The 17438-nt window shown below is 33.3% G+C and overlaps 1 protein-coding gene across 2 annotated transcripts in view; it reads right to left on the reverse strand.

Moving 5' to 3' along the window:
• LOC124369286 (cuticlin-4) overlaps window positions 1-15150 on the reverse strand; it is a 47297-nt gene extending 32147 nt beyond the window's left edge. The window contains exons 1-2 of one of the 2 annotated variants that reach the window (XM_046827206.1): window positions 14861-15150; window positions 3455-3493 (exon numbers count right to left, since the gene is read on the reverse strand). In XM_046827206.1, the coding sequence (XP_046683162.1) occupies window positions 3455-3490 (36 nt within the window). In that variant the 5' untranslated portion in view covers window positions 3491-3493; window positions 14861-15150. The remainder of the gene's footprint in view (window positions 1-3454; window positions 3494-14860) is intronic. The other variant, XM_046827208.1, reaches the window with a different exon arrangement.
• Between the last annotated feature and the right edge of the window lie 2288 nt (window positions 15151-17438).

A 17438-nucleotide genomic window follows, 5' to 3' on the forward strand; every position in this document is an offset into this window, starting at 1 on the left:
CTCTGTTTAGAATATAAACAATTAGTATTAACAGATTATAGTACGTTTCCAACTGTAGTGAAGCAAGACGTGGATGTCGAGTTCCGCAGTGATTGTGCTTTATTCTGTCCTGACTAACTCTTATGAAATTATTAGCCTTCGACTCACCACCTTAGCTACCTTAGTAAACATTTCCATATCCATCGCCCTTAGAGTTTGGTATAGATTTTAATTTAAAATATCTCCCACCCAATCCCAACAATCTTCATTTTGGACCAAAAGCTGAGAGTCAATGAGATAATGCTCAATTTTAAGGAATCGCAGCAAACCCGCTAAAAATAACGAAGACCCACTGCTCACTAAAATATATACGAAGTATTTATATATAGTTATATAAAAACTAAACTAAAATATATATAGTTTCATTAAAAATTCGCTATATATTGTAACTTTACCTAGAAAAATTTACATATAAACATCTTGGTGATAACCCTGAGGTTTAAGAACAATGTTAAACCTCAAAAACCTGTAAGACATCGTTTTTAATCGTAGAATCAAGGGGATAGGAAATTTATCCAAGAAATATCGCATTGTAGGTGGTGCAATCGATTTTGGGGTTGGAAAATATTTCTCGTGTTAAATTAGGCAGGTCCTTAAGTTAACTACTTTCATTGCAGAAAAGTAGCAATTTGTTTTGTTCACTCTACATGAAATTCTTGAACAAAGATTTCTTTAAAGTAGAAAATTTATAAAAATGTTGTAATTAGGCCCAAACAAAAATTGCTGAAGATAAAAGTGTGAAATTTCTACAGTATGTATGTGAGTAATAGTTTTAGTGAATGGCATGTGTTTGTTCATTTATGACTTAATGCAATGCTATTTTTTAATCCAGTGTATTTTAAGAAAATGGCACATTTTAAAATATTGTTCTTAACGAAATTATATAGACATAACAAAGATTGATCGAAATACACATAGGTCAGTAGTATTTCTATCCTTGTCTATTGTACAACGTAATTATAGAAATGCTTATTTAGAGCCAAGAAATTGAAAATTCGTCAAGTGGATGGTCCTGAAACTTATTTGTGGGAGGCCCCATACATCCCAACCTTCTAAGGCGGTGCTGAATCATTTCTAGACTAATCACTCTTGTTAGCGCCTAAGCCTTGAAGCCTCCTCTGGATGATGCTAGCCTGCTTGCCTTGAACAAGAACGGTTTACCTTGACTGAAGGAACAAAATTAGCCATGAGGTCATCAGTCGGCTGTAACACTTAAATTGCAATTCTATTGTTAGGCGCTACTTACAATACGTATTATAACTCTGTTACTTAGGAAGTACTACCTTAGTTTCTTTTTCCTTCAGACTATTCTGAGATGGAACCAATACATGTGTTACATTTGTACGTATGCACAACGTATACATCGAAAGTTTTCATGGATTTTGACCTGAGTTTCCATTAATAAGTCGAATGTATCTCCTCACGAGATTTATTGGTAAGAATCTATAGCCGAGAAAATATCAAAAATTCCTATTATAAATCCTATTATAATTTGTTTATCAAGAGAATGAATAATACTACGCTTGTAGAAATCTTGCCAATAATACTATAATATATTAGATTTTAATACGCTAATAATAATAGTAAATATATATGTAAAAAACTTGTTTTGTCACCTAAGCGTATGCTGATAGCTGATCATATGACAGGAAAGAGACACTGGATACGTTGTTGCCAACATTGAAACATGCTACTGACACTCCAATACGATATGAGGCTATTTAGGAAACAGATAAACAGAGTAATTTACGGAATTTTTAAAATTTAGCATAATTGGTTTTGCCATCATGTTTTAATTTATTGTTTGTAAGATAATTTTAAAAGCTTTAGATTCGATTAAATTTAATACTAACTGTTAAAACATGCCACTATTTTAAAACTATACATGATGTAATGTATTTATTTTGTACTATTGTACATAACAATTCCTCACAATATGAGTACAAATTTGAGTTCTGTAGCATAAATCGTTCTTTAAATAAAAATACCTTTATATAAAACATATGTAGAGCGGAAAACAAATCATTTTCGGGCATTAGTTCTAATTGTTTTCATATATTGAAACAATATCCGAAAAATTATGTACTAGTTATGGGGTAACCTGTATGTATGTCCCTAGAGCTATTAGATAACATTTTGTATGTCTTATTTCTTGACCTTGAGTAACCGCCCCACTGACCTTTCAATAAAACTCCTACTGTTTCAGGTGACTCAAAAACAATTGAATTAATTGCCATGAACTTTTCATGGTTCGTCAGGAGCTAGGCTCCACCCTATTGGCCTTTCAATTCCCAATGTTAATCTTATGGCAATGGCAATACTTGGCTGAGGTAGTGCCACTTACAAACTATGTTCCTCCAATACAACTAACAGCCATATCGTTCTTAAGAACGTTGTCTATGAGTGGGATTTCGATGATGTCCCTATTGGAGCTCACGAGTTTCCCGGTCTGTTACAGTGAGATGGTGAGATAGTATATGTTGCGAATGTATGGCCATCTTCCTACAGGAACTTCTACAGTAGAATGGGACAGGGTACGAAAATGAGGATTTCCCACAAAGCCCATCTTTGTGATATTTAAGGTGGCCATTTTCGAAACGACATTTTAAAGCTCAAGGGTCATGCTATACATCAACGCAATTTAATTTGGTTTTTGGTATACATCAACGCAATTTAATTTGGTTTTTGGTATACATCAACGCAATTTAATTTAGTTTTTGGTAACGTAGCACATTATATTATTTTTTGCCATATTTCCTTTGCTCCCGTATCACAATGCCACATTTACCTTAATAATGACCTTGGAAATGCCTGCTATTTATACATTTGTTTATCGAGAGAATGAATAATACTACGCTTGTAGAAATCTTGTAAAATAATCCTAGAATATAATTATTATTCATAAACTACATACTACAGCTAAAAAACAGTGTCCACTAATTTCTTCATAAAATTGCTAATATTATAGAAAATATAAATAAATATTCTTAAAACCATTTCAAAATGGATAAAAAAATGCTTGATAAATTTCATTAATAAGTCTGAGTCTAGATTTTTGAAAATCGTAATAGATCCGAATCCGCCGAATCCGTATTAGAGTTTTAGGAACCTACTGCCACAGAGTAATAATTACTCTGTGCTACTGCACTGAAGCGCACATCGTATGTTCGTAAGAACAATGCACTTTAAATCATTGTACTAATTAAATTTTGGTCGCTGAATACTGTCAGATTATTTGTTATTTATTTCAAAAGTACGTTTTATAAGGATCCCACTGCTTAGAGTTATGTGTTATGTTTAGTTTTCGTATCTAAAGATTTACTTTATATACTGGTATTTTTTTATAAATACAAATAATAACTAACTAATCTAAGAACCACCTCCTTCCCTTACAGGTAAGTTGTGGAGTACTTACCGATAAAAAGAACATTGGTTGCATCGTCCCCGCCATAGCCTGTAAAAAATGAAAGTGGTTATTAGGAGATTCAGGTCAGCAGCGAAAGTGAGAGCAACACAGCTCAGGCCAACCTTGGCTAACAGAACACAGCAGTCGCGACACGGACGCTATGCGACAGGAGCTGTTACACAACCTCGTGACGTCGAGGGATGGATAGTCTTCCTGGATCTTGAGGTTATGTTGAAACTGCTCACATTGTCAATTTTTGTTTTACATCTTCATCTATGCTAACCAATGTGTATGAAATATCAAATCACTGTGAGTGTGACTAAAATAACCACTTGAGAATAGATACAATACAAATTATAGTTTAATAATAAACAACTGTTATGTGTATTCCCACCTCCTAAGAAATTTTGCATTAGAAATAGCATCAAATCAAAATGGTCTCATTGATAGACAGAAAAGGAAATAATCGGAGACGACCAGTAATATACTTTCCCAAACCTTCTAAGTATGGATTAAAGTTTAGTTATGGAAGTTTCATTTTTCGGAGAAGTTTGTGAAGAAAAATTCCATGTATTGCTCTAGAAATTGCCGACTTCAGTTTCCCCTCGTACAGTCAAACTACTTTCTCAGGGTAGATAAGTAATACAATAACATCACAAACTAATTATATATGTAAATTACAGAAACTCGAAGCACACGGTCCTTTTTTAATCTCTAGTCTAACTACAGTTATATTTGTCATAAATCGAAAATGTGTATATATTTTTTCTTGATTAGAATATATTAGACTATTCTAAAGAACTATCAGTTATCCATGGTTTAAGGCTTGGGTATTATTATTTATGGCTAATAGTCATGTGGGGATATCATTATCATTCAAATACTGGGTTTGTATATATCTGTCAAAAGTCTCTTTCCTAACACAGGTCTTTAGGCAGAGGTCTGCCACCACAACACGAATGCGAATAATTAACTCGGTAAATAGAAATTATTAATCTCAATTGTTTTTTTAATAATGCTCGCAGCTGTTCAGCTCTGAACCGCTGCTTCAAATTCGCATGTTGAATAATAAAGAACAGTTGTATTTGCAATAAAATAAATATTTGTCACTCTTACCCTGCCCAACCAGCTTTAAAGGAACGGTTTAAATTTCTAGTTTCAAAAACAATGATCTCCCTCTGTTTTCACTTGTATTCAATCCGCGGTTTAGGCGCCGATACGATTTGACACCTACCGTAAACCTTGGAAGAACTTGAAGTTAGGCCTATCGTAAATAAAAGCACTGCTTCTACTGCAGTGAATATGGTACTATGATTTTTCATCTAATTATAAAAGGATTTGAGGGGTAAGGTATATGAAGGTCTTAAAGTATTTGAAGTGTTACCTAAACCGTTGAAAGTTATGTTATTTGTAGAATATAATTATTACTGCATTGTATCACTATGCTTACATTATATATTTAATTAGAGCTAGGAAAGAAAAAACATTGAGCAAACCTGTAATAAACACAGGAGGTCATTAACAAAATATTAACATGTGAATTTCATGTATACATAATACAGTACTTAAAAAAAGCAGTTTGCAGTATGATTTAGGTTAATAGAAGTTATATGGATACATTACGCTGATGATTGCGTGGAAGGTAGCAAAGGAACTCTTGAAACGTTAGTACTTTCATATTTATAATGAGGAAACCTAGGAGATTACCATGTTCACTGTGAACCTCCGAGCATTTGTATATGAAAAACAAAATATTCTCAATTAGCATTGCTTCTAATTTTGATTTTACGTTCGCTTTTTAAGGAGAGGACGATCCCATTTAGAGGAGAGGTGTGTGACTTAGGATTCTTAAACAAGTTAATGAACGAGAAAGGTAGGAATAATGACTTAACTGAGTTATGTATAAAAACAAGAGCAACAACGTAAGCGTACCATGCAGTAATCACCACAGAACGTAAAACTACAAAGCACATGATCACTGCAAATAGCAATGTATATATAACTATATAAAACAATAGGAACCAATTGCTGATTCAATTGTAAGATTGACATGAACCTTTACGACAGAGTCGACCTATTCGCAATAATTTTAACAATCTGCGATAGTCATGAGAATAACTTACCGTGCTTTAACACTCCCCACTGCGCCAATCTTGTGGGTACAAATACGGAGATCATTGAGCATCAATATATTCATCTTTGTGAGAAAACATCGTTAAATTCTGCGATACTCATGACAAAGAATAACCTCACGTTTTCTAACTCTGCTCACTGCACCAATCTTCTGGGTACAAATACGGAGATCATTGAGCATCAATACATTCATCATTGTAAGCAAACTGTTTCTATTTTCGAGCCATATTTAAAGTCTTGGCATCCCGTATTTCCACGAGTTATCGCCATTGGTTATGAAAACATGCAAAAACACTTGCGCGTATCTATAGGGCTTATGCATTTATCACGTGGGGATCATGTTAATGTTTACAAGCTTTGAATATTATAAAAATAATGTCATTAAATAATGGCGGTTTTTCGCCATCAGGCTGCGAAATTTTCAAAAGCTTTTCCTAAGGAACGCCGAAGACGTAAGACGAACATACACACAAAGATCCATGTAAGTCCGTGTTGTAGCTTCCAAGATTTCGTGATGTGTTAGTCTGTGATATTTTTCTGTTATTTATATACACAGGTAAAAACAAAATTAATCATTCCAACCGAAAAAGAACGTGTCGACGTTTCTGACTACGATATGTACATATCAAGTAGTAAATTGGTCAATGCATTAAAAATGACTCAATACTATATAAAACACAAAATAACAATTTTTTATCTTGGATCCTAACGTAACTTCTGTCACTCCACCTACGCATGTAAGCATTAGTACATAGCAACCTATAACTATACAAAACACAGAAGTTAAAATATTGAATTATATACAGGACATCATAAATTATTGGCGGAGTTAAATTTTAATTCAAATGGATTAATTGTTTACTGCGTTAACTAATATTTGTAAGTGTATGAAACGTAACGAAAACCCCGGATTAACTTGTCTGCAGAGCGTTCATAGAAGAATGGTGGGACTCTAGTACTTATTAACAAATAAATTGGGTTATAATGTTTCATGCACTACAAAAACATTTTTGTAAACTTACATTGATTAAAGTTTTGGGAAATGTCGGTCACATCTTTATCGAATTTAATTCATTTGTCACGTAGTTTTAAGTTGGATACTAAATAATTTGATAACTTATGGTAAGCGGTTCTACAGAACTTGAAGTACGCAAATGATGATTTTGTTTCCCCCTCCATCCACCTCACCCAAAGTGTAAAATTTAAGATAATACTCGTACATTTCTGTAAGAAAATTAATTAACATATTTATGATTAATTAATTTCACAATAAATAAAACCGTTCCTACCATATTTGGTAATCATTACAAATGATATTCAGGTGAACAGCGCTTGGACAAATGGCATCGTTTGGCATTCATGATGGTGGAAGTTAATGTAGTGGATGCAGATCATTCTCCTCTTGTAATCTGCATTCATTGTGTCATTTAGGTGAAAGAATTATCCTGTCTTTGAATGCTACTAATTTCCAGTCGGAGATTATGTAAGGATATATCGTCATCTTTATGTTCCGACGTGGCTGATGTGATTCAATATTAATACTACAGAAACGTCTAACTCATAGATTGTTATGTCTATGAGGGAACGATGAAGATAAAACATTCGGAGTACCCTAAATTGTTCTTATTAGTTTAACCCCAAGCATGTTTCAGTAACCATTTAATGTATATGGAATTGCGGATGTTTATGAAATATATTCTGGAATGCAAATGTAAAAAATGACACCAGATAGAAATAATGTCATCCCCTAGAAATTACATTCAAAGAATGATTTATATTGAGACGTTCATTGCCAATTCAGGAGTGTCTAATGGCTTCAACTTAGGACATCCGTTTCTTTGTTTATCTACCCTGATCTGTAACGTCCAGCCTCATGCTGACAATCCGACATCACCAGAGTAGCAGACCATTTAGTTTAACTTGACTAATACTTCTGCAGTGGGGATTGGATGAAATCAGTCACAGGCCTCTGAAGCTCCGCAAAAGTCATCTTTACTCTCACACCTAACCCTCGAGTCTTTTCTGTAGGATTGGTTATTATAGGATTAAGAGAGGATCGTGGCGTTTTCATACATTTCTTGTGATAGGTACATGTCAGCAGAGTTGTTTCGTGTGTGAGGAGGATCTTGGATATTGATATGTGGGTCTCTACTTTTTTCAGAAACAAAGATTTTATAGTACTAAAAAACAAATCATTGCCCCGATGCTACAGGTACAGTTGTCTGGAATAGGGACCAAAGATGCATGAACAAATTGGTGCTACGTAGAGGAAATTCTTTTCGAGGTCTGAAAATTTCCAGAGTTGGTTAGAGCAGTACTTCCTACTCTTTCAATTCATCGTACTTAGGTGGGCTTGTTGGTTTTCTACAGAGTTGTATATCATCACGCGACCTAATAAGAACTCATTCGCTTTTAGTTGTTTGTTTTTTTAGTACGTGACACGGTAATACGATGGAGTACCATTGCAAACACCACCCAACAATTTAGATTTATTAATAACGACTCTGGCTAGGTTTTCAGGAATGTACAAATGATATTTGAGCTATGTTTAATATACTTATCTTTTTATAAATTCCCTCAACGTTTCTGCTGTGTAACATACGGTGATGAATAATTGTCCACTACAGTAATAGCAAATTATGCTGGACCTAATGTGAAACTTTACGGCTTGAGCTATTGTCGGTTAAGAATTATAGTAACGTAAATCTCGTTTATATTGGATGTTCGGTGGGGTTAGCTCTCTATGTGATTGAATACTACGCCACTTGCAACACGAGCATCACTGATTCAAGAACAAAATTATATCAGAGCTGCCCAAAAATAAAATGCGTTTTGTGTTCTTTAAATAGGTGCTTTGGATGTTCTTGAAATAATATACGTCCTTAAGCAACCTTTAATTTAAGAGAACTTTAGTTAAGTAACAACTAAAGATAATAAGGAAACGGACCAAGATTATATATAAAGAAGGTGGATTCCCAGTATTCGAAAGCGTTACAGTGTTAAGTATGGAAAACAAACAATGGCATTTTCAAAATTCTATATTGAAAATTTCGAATGTAAATCATTTGTTTAGAATTCTATTCATTACCTATAAAATCAGCGAACTATAACTTAAGAGTCGCATTTATTATTTCATCTCTAATTTTCAAGATATTTTTTGCGATTTAAAAATACTTTTTTATCTCGACAGAACAATATGTTCATTTTAATACAATACAAATCTGAAGTTCATAAACGTTTTAAAATTTGTTTCCTGTGTTTTCAGGTTTAAGGTAGCTTTAGATGATTAATTGTGAAATCCAACCCTATCCTCCAACGTCTAATAAATATACTGTCTTTAAGTTCTCAAGTCAACCATTCCAGGGCCACCACGTTTCAAGGTTGAAAACCACGCCACTAAATCAATTTGGACCACCCCGATCAACAACGTGCATTTTGTGTTCAAGTCTTATTTACTTCACTATTTACTTATGTTGTGTTTATATTTCACAATCGAGTTTAATTATTTTATGGTGATCTATCTTTGAAGAGTTGTTTAATTTACAAACGTTCAGTGATGTATTGCTTTATAAGTTTAAAAAATATTAAAATTTAGAGTTTAAGCTAGTTTTATATTGCATTACGTACAGGTTGTAACTCATTTAAGATATTTATTGCATGAAGAATAATACTTGGTGCAAAGGTCTAAAAATTATAAGCCGTTTACCGCATAAGTAATTGTAAAATTAAAGTCGTTAAATTATTTTCCTAATAAGGTTTATTATTAAAATACACATTTGTTTAATAAGAACAACAATGCGCAATTTTATTGTTTTGTATGTATTATCATTTTAAACAGTACCTTTCTCAGTTTTCGCTCATGTCTCACAAACAGTTTGATTTAGTGCAAAAAACATCACGAACAAAAGTAAACTAGACAACACATTGTAAAAATAGGCAAATGTTTTTCGAAGGCTTAATATCTCAGAAAGTATAGAGGGTCATCGAAAGAATCCCGGCCTCTAGTAAACTGGTATTGATTCCCGGACTAAGCGCCTAAATCTATCGTGTCCGGAGCCATAATCAAAATGCGGTAGGTCGGACTGAACGCTCAGTACATTCAGCACGTGAATTTACGTTAGATGTACTTTATGGAACTGGGCTACATTTTTTGAGAGTTTTAGGATTTGGGCGCTTAGTCCGTATACCATTAGAACTTATGGGGACTCTCGACGCATGTTGTCGTTACTTGTTGCTATCAGTATTGTAGTTAGAGCCGTGTATGGTTAACACCACAGTTATTCAATGAGAAGTCGCACAATAATTACAATACAATTTACATTTTCACTCATGGCTCAATGTTTATTAAATCAGCGGACAATCGTATATTTATTATTAATATGTGCCTTTATTTGATATCAAATATACATTCACGATATGGCATATAAAATCAGAAATATCCCGTATAACATAAGCATCCAAATAAATTATGAATTGATATGGATCATTTAGAATGTTTCCAATGAGTAATGATCATCGTACTTCGAGTTAGTGGAAAATCAACCAACTTTTTGTCGTTCCAAATGAAAAATTCCGAAGCCAGTGTAATTTAATATTTGTAAGGTGATTCTCTCGGAATTGATCGTTTTTATTCTCAACATTGTTCTCGGATATATGTTTGACACAAACACAAAAACTAACAACTACATCAATTACCATACTGAATCTTATCTCACAAACAGAGAAAAGAGTTTTTGACTTATTAAACATGTTATGCTACTAATTGATTAGGATTAATACTACAGGCTGGAGGCTATAACGTGAAAATGATGGTGACGTCACCTTTTATGAAATCGTGGGTCTCATTATTGATGACAACAATAAATATGATATAGACAGCATCAAGTTTTTTTAAGCACGGAGATACGTCACGATGGCGATGCCACAGCATTCAGTTTCAATCTTCTTCGTCTTCTAAGTTATTTATCCTACAAAATAGCCAAAAGGTCTTCTTTTAAGAGCCAATTTACGTGTGGCCATTTTCTTCTTATCCTTACAAGTGCAATGTTAAAGCAATTTTGAGTTTACTCCGTTTCACCTTCCGCTTAGTGCAGCGTCTGAAATCTGACACAGAGTTCGGCAAAGAGTTTCGTGCAACGTCTTCATCGCCGACCATGCCGATCCCTCTAGACGGATGTGGAGTCTAGATTTCAGGTGTAAAGTCTATAAGTGTCAGATTTCAAACACTGCACTAAGGGGAAGATGAATCACCCATCAGTATGAAACAACCCCTCCCACCATAGCTATAATATGTGTGCAATGTTAAACTTTAAACTATTATGCTGTATTATTTCTTGTACAATTAAGGGGGATATATAATTTTTAAAGTATGATTAATATGAATCCAGACACTCTTTAGTTTTGCTACACATTGTTATTGGTTATTCAGGGAAATATCTATGATTGTTCTACTCTATCACCAAAACAAATTAAAAAGTATATACTTTGCCAAATAAAATTCAAAACAGTTTAGAAGCGCATAGAATTCTTACAAAACTATACGATAAAAAATAAGAGCACAACAGCATTTGAAATTTAACATTGACTTTGAAAACATTTCATCTCGTTAAATTATATAGCTTTGAAATAAAAGTAACACCTCCACATCAACTTTTTAATATTGAATTAGCGTCAAATATTTCTGTTTTCCGTTTTAAACTACTCGATAATCGTGTTGAAGTATTTGTTACTGTAGGGACGGAAAATGAAAAAAGGGATGACAGGAACTCTACATTTTCAAACTACGATCTACAACCTGTAATCCATCCAATAAGGCAAAACAAGATTTAGTAGAATTAACGATACACTTTTACCTTGCTGCTGCACAAAACGGCAATCCCTACCCACATAGTTTGAAATTTCATATCTCGGTTAGCAATTATAAATCTCTACTCAAGCCCCCACCCAATTGAATACTTCTATAAATGATTAGAATTACTATACCACCAATGTTTTCGTTGAAATATGAAACAAGTATTTCGTCGTATAAGGATGCAAAATAAAAAATATAGAACTTTAGGAATATGGGCAAACTAAAAATTGGCTCCTACAAAGCTATTCATTCACCATTCCAAATATTTTAAAATTTATTTTCTTTTTGGAAAAATTAAGAGGATTAAAAAAAATTTATTTCAATCCTGTATATGCTATGGGATAGTCTTAGCTCTAAAACAGCTTTTTAGATATATACGAAAATATAACAGAAGGGGTTTGGAAATTTACTACTTCAGTAACTTACTAATGCCTGACTAATGTTAGTATTTTCATTAGGACACATTCATTTCCAAAACCACATGAATTATATCTGATATTTCAAATAATTTAACTGGACTATTATACAAACTTTGGTTTAAGGGATTTTTTAAGGAAGCGGTTAAAACGAAAGAAAACAAGCATCGCTTTTAAAGGTTGAGACGTTGACTGGCTGAACTTTAACGGAGCCATAGAGCTGGAAACATTTAATTTTCTATATGAGAACACCGAGTTTGATGATGATGCATGCCACTGTATTGGATTTGGCTGAGCGTTAGCGAATAATTTTTACATTAGTCTTATGGGTGTTTATGATAGCAACGAGAGAAAAAAAAACAGAATAAATAATTTATAAACAAACTCAATATACCTATAAGAGATTCAATCATTTGACATATTATCACATGTAGCCTAACTATCCCAACACATACTACATAATTTTATGGCGATTATACATGGTGTGTAGACTTTTATTATTTAACACGGATACGGAACCCAATTTAATGAACACAAATCTGAATGTATCATGTGACAAGACATGTCGAGATGAAAATGTTGCATGGCACTTAATTTCTACCTTAACTGGGTTCTACGATCCAACATTTTCTTGCCAACTTTTTCTGTATCTGTCCACTGAACGTCTCGAGAATGAAATGAGCTAGCTATAGATTTGAAGATTTGCATACAAGCTCAGAGTTGCCTCACACGACACGTAGTGTGGCGTACCTTGTAATTATAAACCGATTTTTCTGTATCTGTCCACAGAACGTCTCGAGAATGAAATGAGCTAGCTATAGATTTGAAGATTTGCATACAAGCTCAGAGTTGCCTCACACGACACGTAGTGTGGCGTACCTTGTAATTATAAACCGATTTTTCTGTATCTGTCCACAGAACGTCTCGAGAATGAAATGAGCTAGCTATAGATTTGAAGATTTGCATACAAGCTCAGAGTTGCCTCACACGACACGTAGTGTGGCGTACCTTGTAATTATAAACCGATTTTTCTGTATCTGTCCACAGAACGTCTCGAGAATGAAATGAGCTAGCTATAGATTTGAAGATTTGCATACAAGCTCAGAGTTGCCTCACACGACACGTAGTGTGGCGTACCTTGTAATTATAAACCGATTTTTCTGTATCTGTCCAATGAACGTCTCGAGAATGAAATGAGCTAGCTATAGATTTGAAGATTTGCATACAAGCTCAGAGTTGCCTCACACGACACGTAGTGTGGCGTACCTTGTAATTATAAACCGATTTTTCTGATTTTGTATTTTTTTATTGAAATTGCAAAGCTGTTATGGGCTATTTAGATAAAAAAAGGTTACAAATTTATCATCTTAGTCGGCAAAAATTGGAAAGGATTTGTGGTTTAATCAATAATGCCATTATACAGACTCTTGCCTCAACAATTTTAATAGTTTTGGATTATGAATAAAGTACGAATTTGTAACTGAATAGGCAAGGCCTTGTCACCGCCTATTGTAAACAGAACATGTAACGTGGGCATAATATTATTGTGTTTAATTTTCAAATTATATGTATAAAATTCAATAAAATATTGTGACGTCAACAAGAGTTTTGGTCATCAAAATGTTCGTTTTGCTATATCTCGCAGTAACTCATAAACATCCTCAGAAACCTTGTTTTTGTTTAAACATCTTTATCGCCTATGTCTATTGAAACATTGGCCTATTATTTCAAACGCAAACAGCAATTAAATCGAAAAAACGTAACAAAATAAAAATTAAATTCGTGACTATTTATAATAATTAACTTATGACATACCTTACAATAATTTATATTATAATCCCAAATAAAATAGCGCGAATGGTAAATGTAATAATGTTGAAGTCGAATGCGCATCTTTCATTTCGTTTTTACTACGTGAAATGACTATTACTCGTACATATTTTATAGTATAGTTCTTGTTACTTAAATAAGAAAACTATATTTTATAATAATATTCTGACATTTTCACCAATTATATAATACGTAGATCTATTTAAACGTATTATTGTCGTCGCAACTTGATTATGTCCAACTATCAAACCTCTGGATATTAACATTTACTGTATTTAAAAAATTTACGAACTGTAAAGAAAATTGAATGATTTTTGTAATTCTTTATAGTTTTAATTACAAATTAAGTGTTATGTTTCCATTTTTAAACTGCATCACATTTGTTGCAATATTTAGAATTAATTGCTTCCATTAATTGACTGTGTAGACCTTTTGCTTATTGAGAACGGTACTTTTTTTATAGATATATTCAACGGTGCAATACACAAGCAATGCAAGCGGTGCTAAGTATGTTTAAATACGTCTAAAATACTAAAATTAAAAAAAGTAACTAGAAATCGGACACGAAGCGATGTTAAATTATCATCTTTAAATACCTATAAAGAATAAAAGAAAGGAATGTACTTCATTCAGTAATATGTAATTTTAAATACACATGTACTTCTACCAAATCTATTCATATTTGGAAGTCTAAAAGATTCTTAATGATGTATTAAATATAAATATACTATTTTACAATGTTTTATTTGCATCGATTATCATATTTTGGACTTATCTTTGATTTATTATTGGTGGGGTATGATTTGTATTTCATACAAAGTTAACCATGCTGACGATTAATAAAAATATTTAACATAATACTTTTAATTCACTCGAGAGCACTATTTAGGCTGTACTAATATAACTGTTTCGTTCATTAGTATTAATAAATAATGATTAAAGTAAATATGATATTTGAAGAACAACATTCTACAGTCAATGCTATATATAGAGGCCGAGCGGCAGTCCCGGACCAGGTGACGATGACGTTGTGTTACGTCATTGGTGATGGAGTCTGTAGCCTTGCAGTTGAGTCATCTCACCTTGCCTTCTAGGACGTAGGTTATTTTCTAATTTTGACCATTTATTTTATAATAACTCGTTCACTTCTTTAAAATAACTTTAAAAATACATCAATCTACTCACCGAGGTTGTGTAGAGCACTGGGAGTACCGACTATAGATAAATACTAGAGGTTATCACGACTCCGTAGAACACACTGATCGGTACATAACTTATCACAGAAGCTAGGGAGCACCCTTGAACACCATGGTTGTTTGTTAGTGAGTTAGTCTGTTAGTCGAGGATCGTTGTTCGCGTACCTACTCGATCTGCCGCCACCACCTGTCTTCTCTCGTACACTTTCACTAGTCGACTGGCGGGCGACTGAGGACTGAGGTGGGCTGATCGGCTGCACGACCTCGCGAGGCCCCGGTCGAGAGCAGCGAGCGAGGGCCAGTCTGTGTGGGACGATAGTGGGGGGAGAGGGAATGGCGGCGGACAGACAAGGAAGGCAAAAATCGGTGGTGGCTAGACACAGGTCCGACCGAACACAATTCTCAGGGGGTAACTCATCATTATTTGCTCACAGCCAGAGACCATGTAAACCTAAGTATTAAGGTCTCCGCTCGCATCGCTCGGGCATTTTAAGTAAGTATTTTTTTTTTACTTTTCTATTCTTTTAGTTCTAAATGAACACCGAAAATAATTAGTAGCATATATTTTCATTTCGAACTAACTAAAAAATGAAATGTATTTTTATGAACCTCAATGAAATAGACAATTACATTATTTAAAATATATCGCCATGAAAACTTATAAAGTAAATATAAAACAATATATTTATTTTTAAATATTTACTTAGCCGGTTTTCGGTGTTATACAGTTTAATTTAAAATAAATCGCCAGTCTATCATTCTTATAAATATAATTCAAAGAAAGAAAATAAAAATTGATTTTGCTATAGGTATTGAAATATATTGAATGATTGAATTAGAAATATTGAAATATTAAAGGTATTGAAATATAGTTTTTGACTTGATACAGTTAAATATAACTCAGCTGAGAATGTGTTCTAGTTATTGTACACGGAAACATTTCATGTAATACAGTTAAATGTATATCGTTTATTTTTTTATCGTTAATGGCAATGTTGAGTCCTGTCTCCAGGGCGAGGTAATTTATTATTGTTGTCTCGCTGTATTTCCCCGTATCTCACGCAACTCGCCTTGGCTGGAGACTTGAACGCCAGGAATACGACGTTGTAATTATTGTACCTGCATTTCAAATTAGGCGGTGGTAATTTTACTACTGCACCTAAATCCTTCGAAACATTTAATTAGCTAAATTGAATTGGATATATTGATTTTTATTTAAAAACACAATTCCTGTTAAAACGCTTAATTACTTCAAACAGTTATAGCCAAACAATTTAGGCCTACTGAAAATATATAAAACACAGATACTAATCCAATATTTTTAAAGTTAGGAAATATATGTTCGTTACATTTTATGATTCTCGTTACATAGATGATAATGATCTATCACAGTACATTTTGCGAAAGTTTTATGTACTTCTCAACATTGGAACCATAACTAGTCTATAACTAGACTATAAACACATAGTCAATCAAATGCAGTTTTTGAGTTACAAAACGTCAACTATTTATCAGGCAGACGGTAAATAAGGCGAGTGTGGTGAAAGAACTTTTCTTTTTAATTTAATATATTTAAATTAGATCTAAACCCATGTACTTTGAATGCGGAATGTAATATTTAAAAACGGACAGGTCCATCTCCATCAATCATCAGAAATATAAGATTATGGGTTTGCCCCCCTCCCCCCGTAACAGTACTGAAGCGGCTATCAATACAAACACACAAACCTCAAGTTTGTTGTTTATCTATGGCTGTTCGGTTAGTACTAATAGTATAAATATCAAGTAATATGTATAAAATCTCTAAATGCGTATTCACGTGAAAATATAGACGCCAATTAAACTGAAAAACAAGTAACATGAGATACATTGTCTCGCTTGATAAAAAATCGTGGAGAAAATTGATAAATCCTAATGTATAGTATCATTTTAATAGCGACAAATTTATTCATATTAAAAAAACAAACAAACAAAATAGTGTTGAGTTCATTGTAAAAGCCCTCCCATTCTGAGTTTTACTCTTGCTACTCTAACTGCACACAACATCGTTGTGCAAGAGACAGAGGTGAAAGTCATGTTTATTCTCTACTTTAATTGTTTTCATCATAAACGTCTGTAAATGTAAAAGGTGATTCATTATTGTTTATGTTCATTCAGTTAATAACTACTTCCATTATAATACTAGTAAAACGAAATAGGCTTTTTAATTCGTTTACCGATGTTATCACATTAACTTTGGACTTTCCGTATTCGGTGATAAACAACGTGGAAATCCGTCAAAACTCAAGATTTACTTCTTTAAAATTTGTTAAGTAAAGATTATATTTTATTGAACTAAAATCGTAACCACCGGAAAATTAATAAAAAGTAAATAACATCACACGTTTAACTACAGCAATGTAAGTATTGCAGCTGATTCATCTTAACTGTGACATATTACTGTAGTTTTCGACAACGAGCTCTACCTGCACCTGTAATTTAAAGTGTTCCAATCTGTATTCGGTTGAGGTTATAAAATCCATTCAACATTTTTAACATGAGAGTTGCTATACTGACAGAGTTGCTAT

This window comes from Homalodisca vitripennis, chromosome X (assembly GCF_021130785.1).
Source record: "Homalodisca vitripennis isolate AUS2020 chromosome X, UT_GWSS_2.1, whole genome shotgun sequence".
NCBI lineage: Eukaryota > Metazoa > Arthropoda > Insecta > Hemiptera > Cicadellidae > Homalodisca > Homalodisca vitripennis.